This window comes from Bombus pascuorum, chromosome 5 (assembly GCF_905332965.1).
Source record: "Bombus pascuorum chromosome 5, iyBomPasc1.1, whole genome shotgun sequence".
Classification (NCBI taxonomy): Eukaryota; Metazoa; Arthropoda; class Insecta; order Hymenoptera; family Apidae; genus Bombus; species Bombus pascuorum.
The window spans coordinates 521234-546487 of NC_083492.1; the positions used below are offsets into that span (position 1 = coordinate 521234).

The 25254-nt window shown below is 39.2% G+C and overlaps 1 protein-coding gene and 1 long non-coding RNA gene across 8 annotated transcripts in view; one reads left to right on the forward strand and one right to left on the reverse strand.

Annotated features, from left to right (window-relative positions):
* LOC132906715 (uncharacterized) overlaps positions 1-25254 on the reverse strand; it is a 350670-nt gene that overhangs the window by 274342 nt on the left and 51074 nt on the right. The window lies entirely within an intron of this gene.
* Positions 1-25254, forward strand: part of LOC132906707 (zwei Ig domain protein zig-8-like) — a 238931-nt gene that overhangs the window by 173551 nt on the left and 40126 nt on the right. For 5 of the 7 annotated variants that reach the window (XM_060959127.1, XM_060959131.1, XM_060959129.1 and 2 more), the window contains one exon: positions 19129-19290. The exons of the other annotated variants lie outside the window; for them this stretch is intronic. In XM_060959127.1, the coding sequence (XP_060815110.1) occupies positions 19212-19290 (79 nt within the window). In that variant the 5' untranslated portion in view covers positions 19129-19211. The remainder of the gene's footprint in view (positions 1-19128; positions 19291-25254) is intronic. 7 annotated transcript variants of the gene reach the window in all.

A 25254-nucleotide genomic window follows, 5' to 3' on the forward strand; every position in this document is an offset into this window, starting at 1 on the left:
TCGAGCGATTAGCGAACAATCCTATAAAACAGTAGCGATCCTCGTCGTCTGCATACGGATACTAATTAATTAGTATATAAACGAAATAGATAATAAATGCAGTGGTGTAAAAATACTTTTCTCCCAACAGTATTATTTCGCTACACCCTGTTAGATAAAAGTCCGAGAGGAAAAATGAATTATCGATAAGAAAATGCGAGAACGCGAATAAATATACGTAGAATATATCAATCGTAGTTGAAGCGAGAATAGATCTAACGTGCGCTAACGGGCTGATCGATTCGCGCCACCGTTTTCTATGGCGAATTAGGCGAACGCGTTGATCGGTGAACAGGCGAATACTAATTGCAGCTTTTCAAGCATTCGCGTCATTATCGTGGTTCGGTCGTGGTTCACGCGTTTCCACGTCTCCTTTGGAACGCTTTGAGGTTGGTCGGATCGGCTATTTAAAATCCAGCTATGCGGTCTCGATAACCGGTCCTTGCCCAACGGGCGTAATTACAGCGGATCGTTCGAGTTTATTATGCTCCTTTGAGGATCGTAACGAGCATCCCGCAGCTAACCGTACAACGCTTCTAATCGTCATCTGTCTTCGTTTCAGACGTTTCTTCGATTCCGTGATGCAACCTCGTTCAACGCGTCGCGTCATATATCATCCATTCTCGTTCTCCTTTCCCCTCTCTCCTTTGTCCTTTCTTTCGTCGAAGCGCTCCTCATTTTTATGCGTACAACGAGCTGTAGTTTTCGTCGAACGTAACAGATACCGATCAAAGCTCGTTTCCAGTCGTTGATTCGATCGACCGCTAAGACCACAAAGACCGCAAAGACCACAGGCAAAGATCGTCACAAGTCACCGTTGCCATTTCTTTATAAGTATGACGATATCGGAGCTACTGAAATATCGTTTGCCTTAAACGCGTCGAACGTTATAGAAATTTTATATGTTTTACCCAGGCAGCCGCAACAGATCGACGCTACAGAGAGATTGACATTACACCATAACGTTTAATTTTTGCCAAATGTTATATCGTATTACGCACTTTTTTCCCCGACAATGTTATCCACGTTATTAACACCGTCGAACATTTTTCGATCCGTGAAATTTATCTTATTTCGATCATTCTGCAAAAATTTAGTAATTTAGAGTTAGTGGTCATCGACGGCCATCGTCCCAATCAACGTGTTTAATAATTATATCCTCGGCATTCGTAAAAGGTCGTCGACTAATCAGCTATTTTCGGAAAATTTAAAATTTAAAATTCTTTAATCCTAAAGTGAGGTCAAAGCGAGAAGGCGAAGAAAAATGTGTTTATCAAGTTTTATACCTGCGATCTTCATATACTATACGAATGTATCTGTCGTCGTATAAATGTCGCTTTTCGACAAATCACTGCGAATTTACATTCGGCGATCGTTTTTGTTTGTATATTCCCACTGCAGTCTATTATTTCCTTATTGACGATTACGATAAAATTAATTTCAGTATTTCAAAGTACTACAGCAATTTGCCGTAGATAAATATGCCAAAGTATAGAAATGTTTGACAGTACGATAGTTCGTTAACGTAACGAATCATTATCGTCGTAAATAAAGTTTTGGTAGCGGACGCACTTGCTTGAAATAAATCTGTCAATTTTACTCGCTTCTACGTACCTACATAATCTGTACACGATGGAATTTTCGTGTACATAACGGTACATACAGTGTTATGCAAATTTATAAATCCGGTAATCTCCGAAAATTATAATAGATGCAAATTTCATTATGCAACGGAGAATGTATGCTAAACAATATGGTAAATAAAGAAGTATGTTGAAAAAATAAAATTATTCGCAAGGAAACGCGAGCGAAAGAAAGAAAGAAAAAAAGTGAGGCAGAAATTAAACAGCAGATAATTCTTTGTTTTAACGAATATCGTGCTACGCGAATACTTTAACGAAAAGAGAGAAGAATAAGAATAAAATTTAATAAAAATGAAGAGAAACAATTACGAAGCGATTTATGGAATGGAAGAACGGATGTCGCGTGCGATTTAGCTACACAGAGAACGACCCGTGCTCGTGTAACAAAAGTACAAAGTTATACGGAATATTTCCGAAGAAAGGAGAAAGAAATATAAATGAACGTAAAATGCGTTACGAATATAACGAATTCCTATCAAAGAATTTTCTAGTAATTAAAAAGTATGAAAATTTATGTTTGCCTGCATCGAAATTTTTAATATTCGCATATTTTTCGTGTACCGTATTTGTAAAATTAATTCCGACGTTGATAAACAATTTCGACGAAATAAAAGGATTAAAAATAAATTTGGTATTCGGTAAAATATTACTAGAATTCGATATTTCAATATCAACAATCCCATAGCGTTTTACGTGTAACGCGACAAGATAAAAAGAAATGAAAATTATTTCCAAGTGGCTTTGAATGACGTTTAATTAAAGTTCAAAAAGTACACGTAAAAATGCACACACAAAAAACTTACAAAGGCAAGGTAATTAAGCATAACATTTCGTGTCTATCGTAAGCACATCGCTGGAAGCGATCTTTAAATCTTTTACACAGTTGCTTTTAAACGGTGCAACGTAGGTACGAATACTCGACGTCAGGAGCATCGAGTTAAACCGGATTTACGATATACAAGATCGTTTCGCCGTCTTCGAGAATGTTGCGCGTACTCGGGACGAGTAGTTACTTATTTGCGAGGAAAATCCTGTTGAATTCTAGCGTCGAGTAAGCGTAAGTTGAATTTTCCAACTCTCCAAACTAACACTTGGTTCCGAATTAGCCCGCGGATAATATTTTGCAAGGTGTCCGAATAATTTCAGTTTGGATATTCGAAGCGTTATTTCTACGTTGTTCGATTTGGATAGTCGATAATAACATATTCGTATTACGTGCAAGATGTTTCTCCGATAATCCGATGTTCAGATTTCCCGTATCGTCTAATCGTTAAACTTTATCGATCGATATAATCGTGACGATCTTGTCTCGTCACACTGCCAATGAAAAATCATTCGTAGTATTTTTATTCGCAAGGAAGAGTCACTGTAAATGCTCTCGTGAAATTTATACCGTCGCTGATGATGATACCTATAACGTGATGCGCAACTTGATGTTGAAACAAACACCGTATCCGTTCCCATAAACAGTCACAAGGTGGAATGCAACAGTTGTTCCAAGATATATTTGAATAACCTATCCCATCCATCTTATAAATGGTTATACAAGTTGCGTGTAGAGTCGAAACCGAGCATCGCGAATCTCGCGTAAGTTTTATTTCTTGTTGCTGGAGATTGCGGTTTGTCAGTTTCGCGCGACTTGGTCAGTTTCGCTGTTCCCTGTCAGGAAATAAGATGAAACAAAGAAAACCGGCCAGTTCTTTTTAACGAGGTTGACTTCCGATCGATGCTCGAAGAAACTTGCAGCTTCCTGTTGCTTCAACTTTTCCCGAATAGGGAGAAGTTTAGCCTCGATACGGAAGGAAGGAAGCTTGCTCCCATCTGGCTCGTTCGAACGAACCGACGCGATCGAAGGATGTGTAATTTACTACTGGCATGCTTACCGTACTCACCAGAAGATTAAACTACAGAAGATTAAACTACGACGTGCGGCTTAATCGTAATAATTTCAATTACTTGGACAGCCAGGCGAAAGAACGGCGCTCGATATTAAGGTGAAAAGCGAAACGTTGAAAGACGCGAATTTTCTTCTTTTTTATTATCAACTGGAAGACGCATTTTAAAATTTCTCTCTCGTGTTTCGAACAAGTTGAAAACTATGTTAACTCGTTGAATTCGTTCGATTCCGACAAAGGACGATTGTTTTGCGAAAAAAACTTTCTTCCTCTTCATCTTCTTCAGGTTTCCTCTTTTTTTTTTCTATTTATTCTTACGGAAAAATTGCTCGTCACGAAGCGTTCACTCAATATAGGTAGATGCGCATCCCTGCAGTTTTATGCCATGCAGTTCGCATGCATATACGGCGCTCCGTATGAAATGCATCTCTGGAAAATGAGAAATTCCTAGTGGCTGAAGAGGGGAAAAGAGAACAGGTAAAGGACATGGGACTAAACTGAATTTTCTAGTAAACGATTTCATTGATTCCTGGTAATTCGAGAAAAATCAAACGGCGAAACGTACGCGTTTAAAATGGCAAGTGCGTGGTCTCTCGTTCGACGTTCCAAATCGTTTGTGGTTGCTCGCCATTTAAATTCGATGAAAATGAAAATCAACGAGATGACGCACTCAGGATGACGTTGTCAGGAACGTTAGAAAATTCATTGCAATAATTTCAATAATTACCAGTGGGAAACTATTCGAGTAAAAGTTACTCGAGCGTTGGAGAACGAAACACTCATGACGGAGGAAAAAGACATGGGCGGAGAGGAGAGGCGGTTTAATTTCGTAAAGATACCTCAGCCGTTTGCGGTTTCTTGTTTCGGGATGAATACCGAGGGAACGCGAACTCCGTTGACGATATTTAAATGCTAAGCAGCCCCGCGAACTACCGTTTCACCGACTTCTGACCTCTCCACTAGGACAGCATAACCTCGGAATACGTTTAAAACCACCTGCTCTCCTCTTCTTCTTGCTCCGCCGTTCCTTGTCTCGTCGTTACTCTAAGTCTTATCGGTTAAACATCGGCCTTTGAAATTCCAATTTGAACGAAATGACTGAAAAAAGAATTCGTGCCGATTCTCCTGACTGTAAACTGTGTCCTCGCTAATTATAGAAAGACTGTGAAAAGAGGAGAATCTGGACACTTGGAACCCGGTTCCTCTCCACTGCCACACTATCGACGCTTAATTTGTAGTCTACACACGTGTAAATCATTCTAGACGAAATATTAAGATAAAAATAAATCTGTAAATAAATCTGTACGAAAATCGAGGACTCTTAAAAATTTCATATTGTGGATATTTGCCTATAAACTTGCAGATAATTTAAATATATCTCTTGTCCCAAACGTAGATGAAGCGAAGTTCCATGTTTTCACGCGCAACGGTACTCGAAACCTTAATTAATTAAATCTTCTAATTGAAATAACTTCTTAACCACGGTGCATCTTAACTTTTCAGAATTAATTATGTACGATATTAAACGCCAGTTTAAGAATATGCGACTAACAAACTAAATTCGTCGTTAGTTTCATCGAACTCACATAGTTTCAGAAAACAAATTATTTTAGAATTAACTCTAGTAATTACGTATAAATATCGCGTATTCTTATCTGAACAATGATCGAACCACATACTGCGTAATTGCAGAAAATTATAACGTGTTATTCCATTTCGAAATATTTAAGTAAAAATTTGTTGGTTAACTTTTCGATCAAAATATGTATATAAAATCTTAAGGAAAAGTCATCTTTTTCGGAAAATAATTTTCTATGCGTTAGTCCAAAAAAATAGTTTCTATCCTTTAACCAAGTATCGCGTTTTTGACGTCCAATTTTCTGCATCAACGAAAGCATCCAAACAAGCCGTAAAAGCCGTGATTGATACTTTACAACGCGGTCCCTCTTTCTCGACAAAAATCGACCGATAATCTTTGTGTCTGAAGAGAAGCATAGTCTTGGAGTAAATATTATAAAAAATATAATTTTTTCGTTTATAGTAAATTCTTCTAATTCCTCGGATAATGTTTTTGAAATAAACGTCCTTTTAATTTCAGTAAAAGTCTGACCCGTAGAAAAGTATCTCGTGGAAGGAAGAAAATCTGCTTCGTTGCTAAGATATCGAGAATCAAATTAAATGTAACTTTTCATGCGAAATTTAATTACACATCGCGGAAGTATTACGCGCAAGTAACTGTACCGTGGAAAAAGAATGATAATTCATTTATAACAAAGGTAATTCAAGAACATCCACGTCGAAGGAAATTACAGGGAAATCCGAAGAAGAGATTTGAGTTTGATAAACCTGTTTAAATAAAAAAAATATGCAAAAGATGAAAATCGAATTTCTCAAAACATAACGAATACATCTTTTTCGAAGCAAACGTGTAGGATTTTATGCATTTCGATCAAGTAAACTTTATGGGGTGATAAGAGAAATATAAGACGTTATGTTTTTCAGAGTAGTATTCGCCCAAATTCAAGCCTATGGAAATGCCAATAATATCGTTGAAAGGGTAGCTGAAAGGCAGAGAAATAGCGGTATTCATTTTATCCTGGCTATTACTTTCCGAAATGTCTTCTCGCGAAAAGGGGAGGCAGGATCGCAGGAAAAGATTAAGGGGTCCTTCGCTATATCGAAACGATGAGCTACAGAAAAATTTCCCGCGAGTAACGAGCTATAAATAAGAGACGATCGATGTCGTGTTGGCTAATCTGCGAAACTTGACAAGTTATAAATTGCTAGAAACAAATTACGAATAAACAGAAGTTATATACGTGTAACCTGTCGAAGCAGTCGGTTCCTCCTGCCTTCCGGTTGCTTCTACTTACATTTGCATTTCCTTCTATTTACGTCTAGCAGTTCTTATCGTCTATATATGTATGTATCCTGTTTTATATAAAATTATAATTATGAATATTCAATTCTAGTCAGAATAATTCCGGAAATTCTGCCGTTGGCATTAAAGATGCAACGAAACGCTAAACGTTGCGAAACGTATCTCTCTGCTTCTTGCTTCGATATTACGCATCGTTTATTTATCAACCAAGTTGTATATCGCTATGAAAAGGACAGGCAGAATTTATTCACGCTAGGTACGATCAACGTTCCAAAATTACGTTACTGGAATTACCACTGCAATCGTTTAACGAACAATCGCTGTTCGTACTCTAATTTTCCATTTTAGTTCTTCGACGCAGAAAATAACTCGAACGTTTTGTTCGCTGCAGCGCGTATCTTTTAATTATTTAACGCGCCATCCACCGTAATGACCATCGTGCTACGTTACGCTTACACAAGAAGCATCGGAGCCGCTCGCAGGAACATCGATTAGAAGAAAATTGAATAGAACGAAATTGGGACAAAAGCGACGAACGCCGACGAAACGCGAGTACGGTCCGATAACTCGCGCGCAAACCAAAATCACCGCTGTCTCTGCATTTTTTCCGTTTATAAATCAACTACGATGATCGATAAAGCTCGTAAAGAAAGCGCTATAGCCGCGTGTCTGGTGGACACATTGCGACCAATTAATTTCGATTATCCTTTCAACGATGGCTTTATGCGACTCGAACAACGCACCGAGCTAATCGTACTCTTCGATTTCCGGCCTTGCCAGGCGTATATCATTCGCTAGGTAGAAATTAAACGCGACTTTGTTGCCACCGAGTGAAAAAGAGATAAATAGCGAGTGGAATCTTCAACGTTTCCATTTTAAAGAAACTTTTCACTCGGTCGGCAATTCGACGCGTAAATTGGTTCTTTTTAAGCGATGACTGACCCGTTTCCTAATACGTTTTAACGCGCGGCATTCGATATAGCAGCGCGATGCGACCGACCGCGATATAGCAGAGGCTACGGCAAAACGAGCAACCGGTCGGTTTCAGGTCATAATCTCGCCCGAGCCGTAACAGTTCCGTCTAGGAGAAAAAAACGTAACGTTTATCGCGTTCCGTTTTGCGATCCACCGATATCGTCGCGAGAAAACCGACCGGAGAAACTGCTCGTGCGGTGTACACGTCCGCCACATCCATGAACCATCGTAGATAAATTGCTCGCATTTCTGTCCAAGTGGAATTTCATGCTTTTGAGAAAGAGAGTGAAGTAGGTAAGACTGGATGGGAAGTATCACGATGTAGGTTCCTACGCATATACGTACAGCCACATATCTGATTTTCTATGGGGCCCCTTTATCAGATTTCATCTGTACGTCCAATTCTAGCTTATTACTTTCAGAACTATATTATTACTTGATTATGTGTTTGCGTATATGTAGTTATGTTTCTAAGGGATGAGTTTAACGAGCAAATTTTTCTCTGTATCTCTAGTTCTGGCTTATTTTCTATGACGATGTTGACTGCATATACATATACGTATGTAGATTCCATAATAGATTTTGCATAATTTCTAAGCGAACCGTATATCCTACAAAAGCGAAAAGCTCTGAAATTTCGAAGAACGTATTTAATTGAAACAGTGCCTCGTGGCTTATTCTCAGAATGGCTTGCATTAACAACCAGCAAAAGTAAATGTAAATAGGGGGGAAGGGACAAGAAATAGTCGACAAGACCTTTTTCACATTTATTCCGGTAGTTGTATCCATTCGAAACCCGTTTCGCGTGTAAATCATGGTATTAGTGAAAGTGATTGGATCGTAATAGCAAGTGGTTTACGAATTCGCATTCAACGAGACTCTTTATTAATTCGAGACGCATTCTCGATAATTTTGCAACGTTCGTTGCAACGGTAATAGGATTAATTGCATTTTCATATCTCCAGACTATATTGAAATCCATGGAAATATACGTTAAACTCATATATATATATTTAGCAAAGGTATTAAGTAAGATAAAAGAACTTAAATACAATAGAAACTTTCATTTGTATAACGAATAAGTTCTACGATGAAAATTCGATGAAATACATTGAAATTTCTTCCGCTATATATTAAATTTGATACTCGGATTAAGGAATAAAACGGCTTCCTGCATATTCTATGAAGTGTAAAAGTAGAAATAAAGAGACACGTCGCGCTTAACAATCTCAAATTTAAGAGAAAGACGTGAAAAACGGCGATACGGTCGAGATAGCACCGGTAGGCGAATTAGAATCGAGGATTTACGAGAATCGGAGGAGCTATTGAGCCGCGTATAATGGACGGAATGGCTCGAATTCAAGATGTTCGTATGCGGAACGCGATAACCTAAATTTAACAGAGAAGTAGAGATCAGCAACGTTTATGTATCCGTCGAGTGTCGTAAGACATCTCTGTATGTCAGAATCGAATCGAATCTAAAATCGCGTTGCTGCTACCGCCGCGTGAACTTGAAGCGATTCCGTGGAATTGGCCGAGATTAAAAGTCTATTCGGAGTTCAATCGATGGAAAATAGCTCGAAGCGATGGCCTCTCGTACGTTCTATGTTAGTATCGCTAATTTCGTTTTCCCTGCGCAGTGCAAATTACGCCTTCCTAATATTCGCATAAAATTACTGTTTCATCGCTATGGTTTTCCTATTATCATCGATACGTTTAGTTTCATCTTTTTTTTTTTTTTTTTTTAATCTCCGTATCTCGAGTCCGTCGTTAGTCGAAGAAATATTTAATGCTTTAATCGCTTTAAATCTTAGGATATACAGAGATTATCGTACAATCTACTACAATTATCGTAGTTACGATTGTTTCAACACGGAGGTATTATATTATTTTGTTGCATTTTTGGCAATAATTTATTCAATCTGTCGGAGTAATTTACTCGCAGCACCGTTCTAACGAACTGCTTTGGAAAATCGAATTTTCCACATAATTCGGTAAATCGTTAATAATCTTGTTAACATATACGGAAATTTGTGCCCCAGCTTTCGAGGATAATTACCTTCGTATTACCTATGCATTTTATACTTGATTGAAACAGCCTCAAATGAGGCATAGCACAGATATACTAACTTACTACGTTACTACGTTAATGCGTTCAAAATTATCTTAACGTACTTCTCATTTCGCAAAATATCGTTCATTTCTATTTTTCTTTTTTTTCAGAAGTATCTCAAAAATATTTAAGCAACTTCGTGCACTTGCTGATATATTTCAGATCTTGCTATCGATAGAAAAACCGCCTGTTTACAGGTTAGCCTTCTTTAACCAATTAGTATCACGAGGTACTTTATAACTTGTCAAACAAATATCGTGGAACATTTATCATAAAATTCAATAGAGAAAGCAATTTAACTTCTGCCATATACCTATATAGTAATAAGTTTGCGAAACTAAATGTTATTAAAATTATGATAGGACTACGATGAGATCGAAAATGCAACAAGATTACATACGTAAAAAATATTGGAAAAAGTTATCGAGCAACGTTAATTACGTTACTCTCGAAATATGAATCATCGCACAGAGATTAGACAGGGGCAACCTAATTATAGAGAACGATGGAGTAGGCGCTTTAAGAAAGGCCATTAATCATCGAGGAATTCTTTTGACTCGGCTGCCTTTGGCCGAACACAAAAATCTGTTAGAAAGCGTAAAACTCTCTCTCTTCATCGAGTATTACCTACCACTGACATAATGGTGTTGCTTTGAGTCGCGTGATCTCATCCACTCTCGCGCATACCTTGCGGATTAAATCGATCGATGGTTAAAATAACGAGTAGCCTATATCGCCGATTGAACATTCTTGGCAAAGTGTGTATCACGAAACGATCGAGAGTTAACCCCATATTTGCAGATGCTAAAACCGCCAAATGAAATACGTTTCCTTTCTTCTCTGCAAAATGTTCTGTATTATCAATTACGTGCGCGATTAATTTTGAAGTGGAGCGATTAATAGATTTTTTAAATTAATAATAAGTTACGAATTTTCCTGACAAAAGGCAATGCTTCGATTTTCTTGCTCGCGCGTGTATCCAGATCACTAACGAATAGCTCCGTAACATAACTCTAGTAAAATATCGACGTTGATATTAACAAGTTACGCGATAACGTTTTATCCTTTACATTATCCTTTTCGCCAAAAGGCACTCGTTTCGGTGAGATTGGCGAATCGCTCGAATCTCGCAGAGAGATCTTGGTAGACGGAAAAACAACTCGAGAAGGAGAAATCGTGGCAGAACAACCTCTTCTGATCTACCTTTAAATCGCGCACTTACGTTCGAGAAAGATATTACTCGGTACCTAAAGCACACGTACAAAAAGGACAAAAAGAAAAAAAAGTTTCTTTTCCATAATTCCATAATAACGTAAGGCCATCGTTTGCAGCAAGAAACTATATTTCTCAGTTTGACTTTCTCTCGCTACTTGTTTTTCATGTGCATAAAGTTTGATGCCCAAGTTAACTAAAATTCTTGATCACGTTCTATCCCCCTAGAAGCGGCGGGTGTCCGTGCGGATTTTCTCCACGAAAAAAAGAAAAAAAAGGACAAAGACGATAGATTTTAGATATATTCTGTATCCCATAAAGTTGAAAAGTCGCATGTTTCTCTTCGATCTTCCGAAATTTAAATCCTCTATATTTCATTGCGAATTAGTAGCCGGAACTTGTCTATAAATCGATAGAAGATATCGTCGCGATTCATAAATCATGGCCCCTCTTGAACACACTTGAGATCGTGTAATCGACGAAAGAAAGCACGTATGGTTATTGAACTGGACGGCTGGATACAAGTTTATCTCAAACGCAATCTACTCGATTTCGAATCGACAATGCTTTATTTTTCATCGTGCGATCGCTTAAAGCTGTCGTAAATTATCTCCTGCTATAGATAAATGATCTATCTTGTATAAGCTAGCTAGCTTGTATCATACTTTGGAGAAACATTAATTTCGCGAGAACGTAAATGTCAATATCTAAAATTATCCTATCATTCTGTTCGTTTTGGTAATTTTATCGTATTATATATGTAATACACGAGAACAAATCGATCTTTATTTATACGATTATTACAATTCTTGTGTTTCTTTTTATCATTTACATCGTTCGATGTATCTTGCACGGTCGGTAATTTATGCGTTGTATGTCTCTAAATTCACCGAAAGTGGATACATACGTGACTCTATTCGTAACGTTATCGATGAAAAATCGTTTTATCGTGGTTCGCATTCGTCTCTGACGTAAAATATCACGAGATTTTGATTAGGCAGAAAGTTAAATCAAAGCCAACGAATATCCCCCGAATATTATTCTTTTCTTTAAGTAGGAAAATTGAATATCGCATGCGTATATACAAAGCAATTATTACAACGATTCTCCGATCGAACCCCTCCTCCTCGAACCGTTGTCTTTCATCGAACCAAACGGAAAAGAAACATTCGCTACTGCGGGCGAATCCGACCGTAAACCAGCCCCCGTCGTTTCCATCGCAATAGAAGTAACCCTGTGGCATCGGTATTAAACTTATCCAAGTTCATCCCTTGCCGTAAGGCCTCTGCCTCGCCCAGTTAGGGTTAAAAAGTTCCATGCAGCTTTATCTTTTCGAGCCGTGAACGTTCCTTCTCTTGCTCTACGAGCTTCTGTTTTGCCTCCGTTCTTCCTCCTTCTTTGCTTCATTTTTCTTCGCCTCTCCACAGTTCCTGCAATCTTCCAACGTTCTTTCCTCTTTTTTCACCGGTAGGTACTTACTTCTTGGCCAACTTTCTTCCCTTCGCCATTTTCCTGGTGCTTAACCGCACCGACGTTGGCGATTTAACCGATCCCGACGAAGAACCGGTTACTGTACGACGAATTGGCCAACGTTTAATTAAGGTTACGACGAAATTGCAGCATCAATTTCAAGCCAAAATTTTGTTCTTCTGTTTCTATTCATCTCGTAGTCGTGGTTAAGCGGATAGTTGCCGAATGATGGTACGTGGCTACAGGATTATTCGCTACTTGGAGCGATCGGGTTTGGTAGACGAAGTAATCCTGCTTGGTAACGCTATGTACCTATACGGTTATATTCGAAAGATTATCGTGCGCGTCGCTCGTTTGTCCAATCGGTAATTAACTCCACGAAACGAAAAATAGAGAAAATCGATGAAATTATATAAGATAAGCGTCGATCAAGGTGGAAATAGAACGATTCGACGATTTCAGAAAGTAAAGTTAACCACTTTGACCCGTAAACCCGTAAAATACGATATAAACCGATTTAGTTCATAAATCGAAAAATAGAGAAAAATAATTTTAATTTATCGTTTCCTTGTAAAACGAAAGAAACTTTAGTGAAAAATTAATACTTGCGATAGATAGTAGAGATAATACGAAGTACATCGTCCGTCTCTTGAAAACTGAACATTAATTTTATCTATGCAACGAAGTTGAGAAATTCTTGGCAATTTCTCCAAGTTTTGAAAGACTCGCCTGCACGATACGCGCCTTATGCGCGAGTACGTAGACGATTAAAAGCAAACGAAATCGTCGAACAGAATAATTGATTAATCAGAGACCTAAATAATAAGGAAGATTGACAAATAAGGAAACATCCGTTGATTAAAAGTGGTTTCACGTAGGTTAATTTCGTTTGTAAGTGCAAAGTTTTACCATAAAGTAAAGTACGTTATTAACTAACGAGCTCGTGCTATATTTCGTACCATCTTCGGTAACTTAACTTCTCTCGACCGTAATCTTTTGAATATCAAAGTTAGATCACCGACGAACTAATATTCCTGCCTTCAGAAACTACTTCGTTCGAGAGATTAAATGAAAGAACTTACTAAAAGGGCCGCTTAATAAATGACAATACAAATTCCGAAGAAAAAGACTAAAATTCCTTCGTCCCTTCGTTTTCGAAAAATTTGTAATATCGACGCGTTGGGAAGATCGATGATTCGAAATAAAATGGTAAATTTCAATTTTCTAATACATCGTTTCAAATTTTCGTGTGACAACTTTTTTTATATTACAACCTTTCTTTTTCATTTACGAGAATGCATTTTTCTTCTATCGGCGTGCTATTTATCTCCATGCGTGTCAGACAGGGTTTCTTTATCGCGTAAAGCAACATAAGCTAGACGCGGTGAATATTCGCTGGATGTTTATTTTAAAGGTACGTGTCAATCTGTCAGGTTCGTTTAAACTTGCTTACCGAGTTTATACTCTCCCTTCCAGATAGTTGTGTAATTATTTCACAAAGTTGATAACACGTCGATGCATGCAGTTTCGGTCGGTGCGCCAAACTGTTGAATTAACCGGACATGCTCTGTATGGCTGTTAATCGTTGGTAAAATATGGGACAGCATGGTAAAAAGATAGAAAGCAGAATAATTAAGGGAATGGTTTGTTAACGATAATGGACAAGCTGGAACGTAATGGTAGAAGGAGATCAAATTATTTTGTTTGTACAAAGTTTGGAATCAGTAGAAATCAGTCGTAAGTGAATTAAATTGGTATATTGGGAATTGGGTTTGGTTTGGTTAAAATTTACTCAAGGCAAAGAGAACAAAGAGGAAAGTTCTTCGCTTACTCCGCTATAACTTTTTAGTCGAATCCGTATAGTCAAGCTAAACGAATCAGTCGCGTCAAATTTCATACGTATCGGGAACAAATTCTACTTATGTAGAATTTTCAGCGAAACGTAGACAACGTTTCGTGGCATTATTCGAGAGCAAAGGGAAAGAGGAACGAACAATTGACGCATTCGTTCGAATATTCCGAAGCTGGTGAAAACGGTGCTTTTCGACTCTGACTTTCTATACGTTCTCCGCTAAAAGACAGTCGTGAATAATGACCATACAACTTTCAAACAAAAACAGAACTTAGTTAAATACGTTATACAATTAATCGTTGCGACATTTGTGCCGTACCAAAGACGAAACAATAGAAAAAGTTCCACGATAACGTAAATACTTAATCTGGCCGATAAAAAAGGAATAAAAAACTGGCGAGTTGATAAAAACGATAAAAAACATCTCGAAATAGTACGTCGAACATCCAATAGGAAAAAGAAAAAAGAAGAAAACGGGGACGAACGGTACGATGGAAAGTAAAACTGACCGAAACGAAACAAACCGGAGTATTAAAAAATTTGTCGAACAAAAGTGGGGTATGCGATCATCGAACGAGACGAGATCGATGCGAATTTTCCGACCGAAGAGAACTCATAGTTAATTGAACGATGAAATCCGGCTAAATAATTAGCGGTTCACGCGCGTGTATAGAAGTTAAACGATGTTAAAGCGGACAAATTGGATCGGAGATTAGCGATCGAAACGCGAAAACGATGAACGTGGAAATCGTGCTTTCGAAAATGAAACGCGAGCGAGGGAGGAAATGGAAGACAAGAAAATCGAACGGAGTTGATTTCGAAGTCAGTGTCGAAACGAAATTTACAATATCGATACGGTTCTCGTTAACCGGCCGTCGTTCGAGTAATTTTGATTTCTCGCAACGATTCCAGCTAGTCCTTTTGCCGCTGTTCCATCGCTAAACGAGACTTTAATAAAGGCAGACTTTTACTCGTGTGCGGTGAATACTCTCGTTTCGCGCGCGATCCGTATTAGTTTCGATCGACGATTCGACAGGTTATAACGTTTCTGAAAGGTGAATATGGCGGACTGATTTTTAGATAGTTGAAAACCAATGGAAACTTGAAAAGCCAACCGGTCGCAGTGGAAAAGTTCGTAAGGAGAATGGGAAAAAAGGAAAAAGAAACGAAGAAGGACAGGAGATCTGATCTGGATAATAAATTCTAGAAATAACCAAACAAAACGTTTATCGATACAATTTAAATTCACCTTCGAATTGCGATGAATCGAACTTGAAAAAGTAAATCGTTTGTCTCTCGACGACCGAATACCGATAATTTTAATAAAATGAAATTAAAAGATCGATAAAAATTGCAGTTGATCAGTTTGATTTCTGACTTTGCATCTGGAATCTCGAATCGTAATTACTGCATTCGCGCTATTCTATCGTATTAATTATCAGCCTCGAACGCACGAGGAGAATCACTTGCAAGGCTGTTGATCCGTTTTGTCAGCGAAACGCGGAGAATTTGTTTCCTTTATAGCCGCGTATAGTCGGCGATTGCAGCGTCTTAAACGAGAACTCGTGTACCTTTATCCCCGTGGTATTCATGCTTATGGCAACGCATCGCTTATACGTTATACAGCCCTCGCGTTTAAACGGCAACGTTGCTCCGACTTTCGCAGACCTTCGAGGTTAATTTATCAAAGAGTCGATACACGGTTCCTGTTCATCTTCCAACCGATTTTAAGACGGTTTGCAGCCCGTGGTATTAGAAACGTTGAATTAGAATTCCAAACGCGCGCTTCTCCCTCGAGAAAAGTCCTACGAAACCATGAAAAACTGCCGAACTTGATAGGACGGAAGTAGCTGCTGGAAAGAGGACAAAATTAACGATATAGGTGGCTAGATAAGCGCGCGCGCTGCGCGTGTGTGTAGAATGATATACGAAGCATGGTTCGAACGTGTGAGCGTTCTTGGCAGGGATCAGGACTAGAAGTCGTCGAGTAGTCGAGAAAGAGGGAGAAAGAAAGACGGATTAATTCTACGGACAAATAAATTTCGACGGTACGTTGGTTCCGGACTTCGCATCGTCCCCACGTGAAACGAAAATATCTTTGCCGGGAATTAATAGAGTCTCGCGGTAGTATATTGTCACGAGAACGTTTTAAATCGAACGTATCTCTGACCAAGAGTCGAACCTTCCAATCTATGAAATATTCGAAATAACAGTCGATAATAGAACGGTTTCACGCTTATGGTTAGTCCGAACTCTAAATTTTCATTAACATCAAAAAAGACATTTAAATACGATTATGTTGATTCTTCGTTCGTACGAGCGATAAAATTATGTAAATTCCCACAATCGTCTAGGTAGGCGGCAAACGCTTAAATTACTTAATCATCGTACTACATAGAAATCGTAGGATCACAGAAATTTGGAAACGCGACGCGATCAAACGTTTGAACGAACAACTATGCTTTGTAAATATTAACTTAAAAGAAAAGGATTAAAGGATATATTTATACGTTTACGTACTTTTATTACTGTTCCACGTTCAAAACTCCCGAAAGAATTTCCTTCTATGTATCTACTTGGCGCTACAACATTATATAGCATACATTTTCAAATTTCGAGTAAAAGTAAAACTTTAGCTTATATGTTTTATATTACATATAAAAAATGTAACGCTGTATTAAATGTTAGATATCGCGGGAGCTCGAGCGAATTTTCATCCGACTTTTTCCGACTAAGCCTGGAAATATGGAGCAATAGCGGGTAATAACCCGACTACTTGGGGCGGCCCGAAAGCATCCGACTACCAACTCTGTAGGGAGAGGTAGCACAGCTGAAATTTATCTAGCTTCGCTAACCCGTACATACATATTATTCGTCTGTTCGTAAGTATTAGGACACTTCCTGATTTTATATAAAATGTGACAATCGATTTTTTATTCGTTGCAAGAGAAACTACATTTCGATAACAAACAAGAATCGCAAGCATTGGTTCTCGCAATTTTCAAAGCTGAATTTCAAAATTCAAAAGGTTTCGTGCCACACTCGGAGAAGTTTTGCTAAAATCTCGATCGAATAAATAAAAAAGACAAACGCGACTTCAAGAATGCGTTAAAGCGATGGTCGAAGAGCGCAAAAGAGAAGAAATTGTATTGTATTATCTTGTTTTTACAAAGTATGTGTAATGCCTACGAACGTGAGTGAATACATGTGGATGAATTTCACACTGGCACATTAAAGAATAATGTAGTTACTTTGACACAATTTCCCGTTGCCAAATAAAATCTAACAAACTCTGGTTGATTGCGTTCGATTTTCGACGACGTCTTCTTCACGACGTCGTACGAGCGAAGTCTGGCTGAAAACTCGGCTGAAAATTCGATTAGGATATCCGAATCGAACGTCAAAGTTAAATGTCTCCATGCTCGGAGGTAGAAAGCGTCTCTATCGCGTGGCCGATAAAAGAAATCCGTGTTCGGTAGGTGACGTGAAAGGAACAACGCTGAAAGCCTAGGTTCCCAGCGACGGCGTGCAAATAAAATCGCACGCGAGCCTTCCGAGTCAACGCTGTAAATACGTGTTAACTGAACCGCAACTTTTATTCAAATATCGTAGTATATAGCCATAGCTAGGCAAGAAGCTCGTTCGTGACTGGAATCTTTCGTTTCGAACGGATGCCGTGCCGATCAAACCGATGGAACCTTGGCAAACCTTGTCGCGAAGAATCGAAGGCCCGGCAGATGAGAGAAACGACGCGAAAAACGACGGTACACGTACAGTTGCTCGCAGCCGAAGGCTACGTAACACCGCGTTCACCATTTAGGATTGATTTCGCTAGCGGTGGTTGTGTCGTCTGTGGATTTTTTGTTTCGTCCTCGTGAACATTGGTCGCTCAGCGATTGTCGACCGCGAGAAGAGATATTTTTTACATTTTCTCCAAATTTTTTCTAGAACCACGAATGGAAACGTAATTTGGGGAATCGCTGTCGTAGGTTAGCGATAAAAAGCAAAACGTTTCATTGGAGGATGGAAGAATATGTGTTTAAAATTAAAATTGTAGGAAGGATAAATTCAAGACGATGCTTATTTATACACGTGGATCACGTTTATACGTAACGGGTAAATTAATTTAGACGAACTCTGAGTAAATTTGATCAAGAACATCGACTGTACACGTGTACCGTTGTTTGGATAGATCAAAGGTAATTGCGCGTTAAACGCGTTAAAGTTCTTAAAACAACTGATCACCGGGTATCCTGAAAGTTCGTCGTGTTCTCTTTGGTTTACGAGATTACGATGGAAAACGACGAACTGGAACAGAGAGCGCCACGTCGATTCTTTGTTTCTTTCAACGAATTCCCCGTCCAACGGTGCTTAATTATACTTTAATTAAAATCCGCGCACGCTGCCCGTGGGAAAGTTTCAGAAGTTAATCCCCGCGGAGTCCGCGATACTTTCATATTAGCAGGCCAACCGGCCGTTCCGCGCCCGCTAAAATAAAACCAGTTAATTACGTTATGGCCATGGCATCGAAGCTCTCCTCTCCTATACTCTTCTCTCTCGTTTCAGCCATTCGAACATCGTCCGTTCGCCATTTCGTTTTGGGAAACCCTGAAATATTATCGATCCGATGAAAAACTACCTCCGCCAAAATTAAACACGGCAAAGCAATCTTCTTCAAAAATTACACAACTCGTGCAATGATCGTACATACGTATAGTGGTTAACGCGAGGAGGAGATACTTTGGAAATGATTTTTGCTGCGAAACGTTTGTGAAAGATATTAACGTATTTTTCTATTATCGCGTTACAAATACTAGTAACGATAGGAAATGCAACCAAGTATTTCTCGAGCTTCCATGGAATTTGATTTTAACAGACAGGAGGATGATCGAACTACGCGACCTATTACACGTTTCAGCGAATCTGCTCGCAAAGTTAATCGATCTGTGCGAACAGAAAGGCTTCGAATGCGGCTTGCAGATAAGTTGAAGCCCCGTTGATGCATGGATGCAGCTGAAACTATCGTGATATCCGGTCGTGTGTTTCAGATGACAGGAATGTCGAGGCAGCGGTACGCGAACCGCAGCAGCGGGAACAGATAAGGAAGGGAGGAGCCACGCATCGGGCGATCATGTGTAGTGTCATGTGGCTCCTTCGGCTCCTAACGACTTGCTGCCTCGTTTACCTATCGGCGTCCGACTCTCATACAGGTACGTGGCTACGAATTTTTCATCGCGACATCGTTTCTCCAAATATCCCATCGGTCGAATTATAAAACTAAAGCATCAAGGACCGATCTCGATTTAGGCGAACCAGGCAGATGGTCGTCTAAAGTTCGATCTTTCGTTAATTTCTGTAATTGGCCTTACGTTTGTCGTTAGCGTTTGTCGTTCAACGATTAAGAACCCGTACAACGCTATTAAAAATTCATCCGACGATATGAGAATCGAAATATTGTCTTGCCCATTATATTTCGTAATATTATTCGTGCATATACAAGTTCTTGAATTTCACGAAAATTTATTATTGTATTTTATTATTACCGTAACAAACTTCGTTAAAGACAGCCCGGTAACGAGCTGATATTAATATACGCTTTATGATCGTCATTTATGTTCGTGCATATTACGTTCATTAGACATTGTATGTATACGTTTGAAACGTGACGAGCTAGTTAATCAATCGGAAACCTATATCGGCTGATAATAATCTGCGAGTATCAAGGCGAGTAAACGAAACAAATACATACGTGAATAAAAATCGATTACTCTACCAAAGTTGACGGCCGGCCGAATTAAGAATAACGGAAACGAATAAATTAATAAAAGTCTAATTTCGAGGTAAATAAAATAATTTGTCGTTAAACAGAGAAGAACATTATATACACGGAAGAACGAGATAAAAATTCATTTCAGTTGGCTGACTAAATATTACGATCAGCACTGTGCTCCGAATATTTCATATTCTTATATTTATTTTGCGCCTTTAAATTTTCAATCAATGGCATGAAGAGCCGCGGTCTGCTCATCATCTGTCGTCGACGATCTCTTCGTCACGCGTTATTCCCATAATTTTTAATATATTTGTTTGACGCGTGACACCATTATACATTACATAAAATCATCGAAATAGATGACAGAGGGTTTCGATAGAAGTGTAATCATTGGACAATCGAGGAGATCAAACATCCTCCACCGGGTTCACGTTCCCTTTGACATTCGACCGAAGCGCGAACACACTCGCGTTCTCTCATTAATCAGAACCGTACGACGCGAACGATCCATAGAGCATCGTATCGAGAATATCGAGTCGGTCGAACAATCACGACAGGGGCTGTTCAAGAGCCCAGAACCTGCGATACGCTAGAATCACCTATAATCGCGTCATCCGTGCGCTGGATTTCGACGAGCCACGTCGATCTATCACCGGATTTATTAATTTTCCATCTATCACACTCCTATGATTATGGCATATTCTTGACGTAAAACAGATATGGTAAGATCAAGGTAGCAAGATACACCGCTACGGAGAACAGCCTGTACAAGCCAAGAACCTGCTAAGAATTTCATTTTATGGAAACTTGATACTCGAATAAATAATCCAACGTTTTTATTTCATCGTAGCATATACAAAATGACATATAAAAGAACGGACACTGCGATTCGTAGATCTCGTTCTCCGTTGTTGCCAAATTACTTACAAAAGTACGCGGCTCTACCTAGAGCTGCTAGATCTATGATACTCCGACCGTGGTTCGATCTCGCGTTACTTGTCGCTATAAATTCAAACAGTTGTCCACACTCGGGAAACAAAGAACTAAAAAAAAAACAGCATTTTCACGCCCTGATTTTCACTTTAACTAGACGTCGAGTCGCTGTCCACCTTGTCACGCAGAAAACGAGCGCGTTTACGAGAATAGTACGCGAACTAAATCGACGGTGGCCAACTGGTTGCGTCGCGTTGAGTCACGCTTTTGATTAACTAATGAATTGCGTGAGAATGACACAGGACAGTGGCGCGTGCGTAAAACGAACGAGATCGAGGCGGATAGAATCAACGCGGCGGTCTATGCCACGCGAGGGAAGACTCCATTAAACGAGCCGCGGAATTAGTTTCCATGAAATTCAGATTGCGCACGGTTATAAATCCTAAACGTCGCGACTATGTAAATTCATCGTCGTCTTCGTCTTCGTCTTCGTCTTCGGCAGGGTAAATGCGACCGTTTTCCTTCTTATTACCAGCGTAATTACGATGCGAGCAGCCGTGACGTCCTTCCGCGCCACAAATTGATTTGCACTCGGTAATCTAAAATTTAACATACCTACCTTCCGGCGCAACGCGGCGTACCGTACGATCCAACCACCACAGAGACAGAGATAGTTTTAATGTTTGATCGGGAAACCGTTCTTCACTCGTTTCGCAAATACGCCAGGGTTCGTCTAACACGACTCGAATTACCTTTAATTGCTTTCGAATTTATCTTCTCTTTGATTAGATGTCGCGTACAGGAATGTTTACGCAAGAGTTACAGGCTGTGTAAGTTGAAGAAACTCCGTTTTGCTCGTTTTTTGGGCAGATAGGATATTTGAGATCGAATACCGAGTAACGTACGTTACGCGCTGTTGAATAACGAAAACAGAGCAAATTACGGTGGACATAAGTAAGACACGCGCCAACTTTTCTTGTCAGCTACGTTAATTCGAAATTTGTGTTTCGAATTAAACTAGTTGGAAAACATGCGCGAATAGCGTATCAAATTACACATTTTGCTTAGAAATACAGGCAAATAGCTTGTTATATTTTGGTAAAGCAAAACCATAGGTTTATCTCCGCATTAAGTTCAGTCCGATTTTTGACAGAACGAAACTTATTGGAAATATTTATTACATAAAATCGAGTCAGAGTACGTTTCTCCATACGTTTAAGACAAATTTCAAGCACACGATAGACAGAATCGAGGCTGCGTCTTATAAGTCTGAAAGATATTGAAATTACCCCAGTCAAATTTATGTTTCTCAGGTTAACCAAACCGAACTGTGTTTGTAATTCGTTTCGTTGAGGATAAGCTCCAAAAATTATCGAATAACTTTATTAATAATTCTAGATAACCAGTAATAACTAGTGATTTGGAAACGATAAGTGCAACGATCTCCTACGTATATTCAGAAATATATCGATAAACCTTTTCCGTAATGATATTCGTAACGTACAGTAAAATTCTAAACTTTCCATAATTAAACCTGAAAACTGTTTGTAATTGAACCTCATAACGTCAAGGACCGGTAGATACGGCTACCTATCTACCTACGTACACGCGCAATAATATTCGCAACCAAAGTGCCTGCGTGATGCGGTTTATTCGAGTAATTAATTTCAATCACCTAACAACGTGTTACCGCTAAGCAACTAGAGAATTTCCACTTGTAGATTAGGTGGCCACCGTAAATCATCTCGCTGGATCCATCCATCATCGGCCGCGTCTTCTTCGTACACGTGTCTAACTATCCCATTTCTCGCTTTTTTTCATTTTTCAGTTCTCATTTCGATAATAAGAAATTTTTCATTTTATGCACGTACCACGCGTTCGTATTCCTTGAAATTTGCATTTAATTGGAACGACACATGCGTTTTCATAAACTTTCTCTCGCCGAAACCCGTGTCTTAAAGAAAATAATGATAAGAAAAAACGACGGAAAGGAGAAAAAGTTTCGTGAATTCTCTGATTCTAAAGAAGACACGCAGCTATTCCACGAATAATGAAAACTTACGTGGATCACCGGAAAGCGGCAAATCCATCTGTCCAAGCTGTCCATCGGCACGCAGCGCCACGAATTTCTGCTTGTAAAATTCTTTTTTTTTTTTTTTTGCTCACTTTTTTCGTTTTCTACGAGTTCTACACCGTAAAACCATCCTCTTTCTCAACTCGTTTTTTTATCTTTCTCCTTTTCGTTCGCTCCATCATTTGCGTACACCGAAGCCAGCCAAATTTAAATTGCGTTATAATATAACTATAACGCGTTATCGCACTATCGCTTGCAATTTTATCTAACGATCGTCGTACGTTACAAACTGCGAATTCTCCTTTTTAATTAGAAACACCGTTTTTATTTTAGATACAAAAAGATTAAAGGATTTTGAGAAAATTTGGCAAGCGAGTGGCAGTGGTCATCGAGTTATCCGTGTGGTTATAGTTTACGGTCTATGGATTATCGTCGCTCGTAATACGAAAGTACGTTAACTAGCTCTCGTTTCTGCTTTCACGTACCCGAATACGATACCACTGGTATTCGCCGACAGACATTAAAGGATTTCACGATAATCTTCCCTGATGTGGGTCTTTAAAACGTCATCGAGCCGTGTCATTATTACCGGCGACGTAATTGCTTTTGCAACGTAATAACGTGCATGTATCTTTGAGGTATCGTTTCAACGAATCGACAGCAAACGAGCTTGCACGATGTTCCGCTGGCAACTTGTTTATTCGTTACATCGAATCGTCGCATTTTTTTCCAGATTCTTCGATAGCAACTTTGATAGTTTGTTTTAAGGTCGCATCGATGATTTATCAACCTTTCTACAAACCTATATGTTTCCATTTCGATTCGTTTTTCGAAGCTACGCAACGTGAAAAGTTAAACGAGTAAAACGAATCTCTATCCGGTCCCACTGCGGCCCGTAAAATTTTAGATTTTAACGTTTCTTTCGTTTTAGTCAAATTGAAACTAAAATTCATAAATACCAATAGCAATTTTTTCATATTAATTTTTCATAATTTAGGATTATGCGTTCCGTTTCTTTAATCGCGTTCGTCGAAATATAAAGTTGCAGGAAAAATTTGTCCGTCGGACGAAAAAAATATAGAAACGTGGCGTGGGAAAGCCAAGACAGGCGAAACCACGTCCGTGAAGAAAGCACGTGGATCCCGACGTGGCGAGAAGGTCACGTTTCTTTCTCCAAAAGCTAAGCTTATTTCCTCCAGCCGATTTCACGTCGTCGAATCGGAAACGCAGTCGAATTCCGAATTCGCAGTCGAAAGTGGATGTTGCTCTCTCTCGCTCCTAACCCATTCTTCGAAAAAACGTTCACGAAGCGGACAAAGGAGAAGAGAGATTACACGTGTCTCCTTCCCGTCGTATTCGCGTTTCGCGGAAAAGATTCTAACGCGTTTTGACGGTCACGTTTCCAACTCTGTTAAAGCTGACAAGCATCTGCCCGTATACCTGACTTTCGTCCGAGACGGAAACGCGGTTTGAATTCGACGACTGCGGAAAACCTATCCATTCCGTTTGCTGCAGCGGAGATGATTCGAGCTATGTATCGCGGCCCGTTTAGCTCTGCGACTTAGACCGCGAGAAATCGATGACCACTGCGAATCTAAAAATGAATTTTGTTACTCGATCGTTTAATCGTCCCAAGTATGCGACTCTATCTTTTTATATGTACGAAAGAGGCAAAGAAGGGGGATAAAAAGACAGCTTATGGAGCTAAAATTGGAACGATGGGTGCGGTATGTTACACGTGCCAGTACTGTTTCAACGATATTACTACAAAATTACTCAGACATGTACGCGCAAACGAGACTTAAACGATCAACAAATAGACTATTATACCGGGTCGCAGTCGAAAGATTTCATCGATGGTTACGTAGTTACGTGCATACATCTTTTATATATTCAAAATATAAGAAAATTACACGAAACCTGTAAAATCCAAGTGACCGTTTCAAGGTTGATTAAAGAATGTCAGCGAAATCATTGTTGGAAAAGTCTGTACGCTATTTTGTTTCGTGAACGCGCGTTTATTCGTCGCGATTCAAATTTATTTAGGGGCGAAACGGTGATGAAGGGCGGTTGCTGGAATCTCGTCGATTCTCGTAACGTTCACCGCGCAAATCTTTGTTTCTGTGGAAGAAGAACGACAACATGAGATTACAGGTGAAAGGATAATGGGAGTCGCGTCGATAAGTCCTGATCAAAGCTAAGCTGCATTAAATTACAACGTTGATGTTAACGAATGTCCACGGCGATCGAGCGTAAAGACGTCGATAAAAGTATCGTTATCGATATTTTGTAAGCTCGCTATAAAAGGGAGAGATAATAGTTAAATGAACTTAGGCCAAATATTACGTAATTAAAAGTTCGATTTGATCTTTCTTTGTTTCGTTAATTTGATAA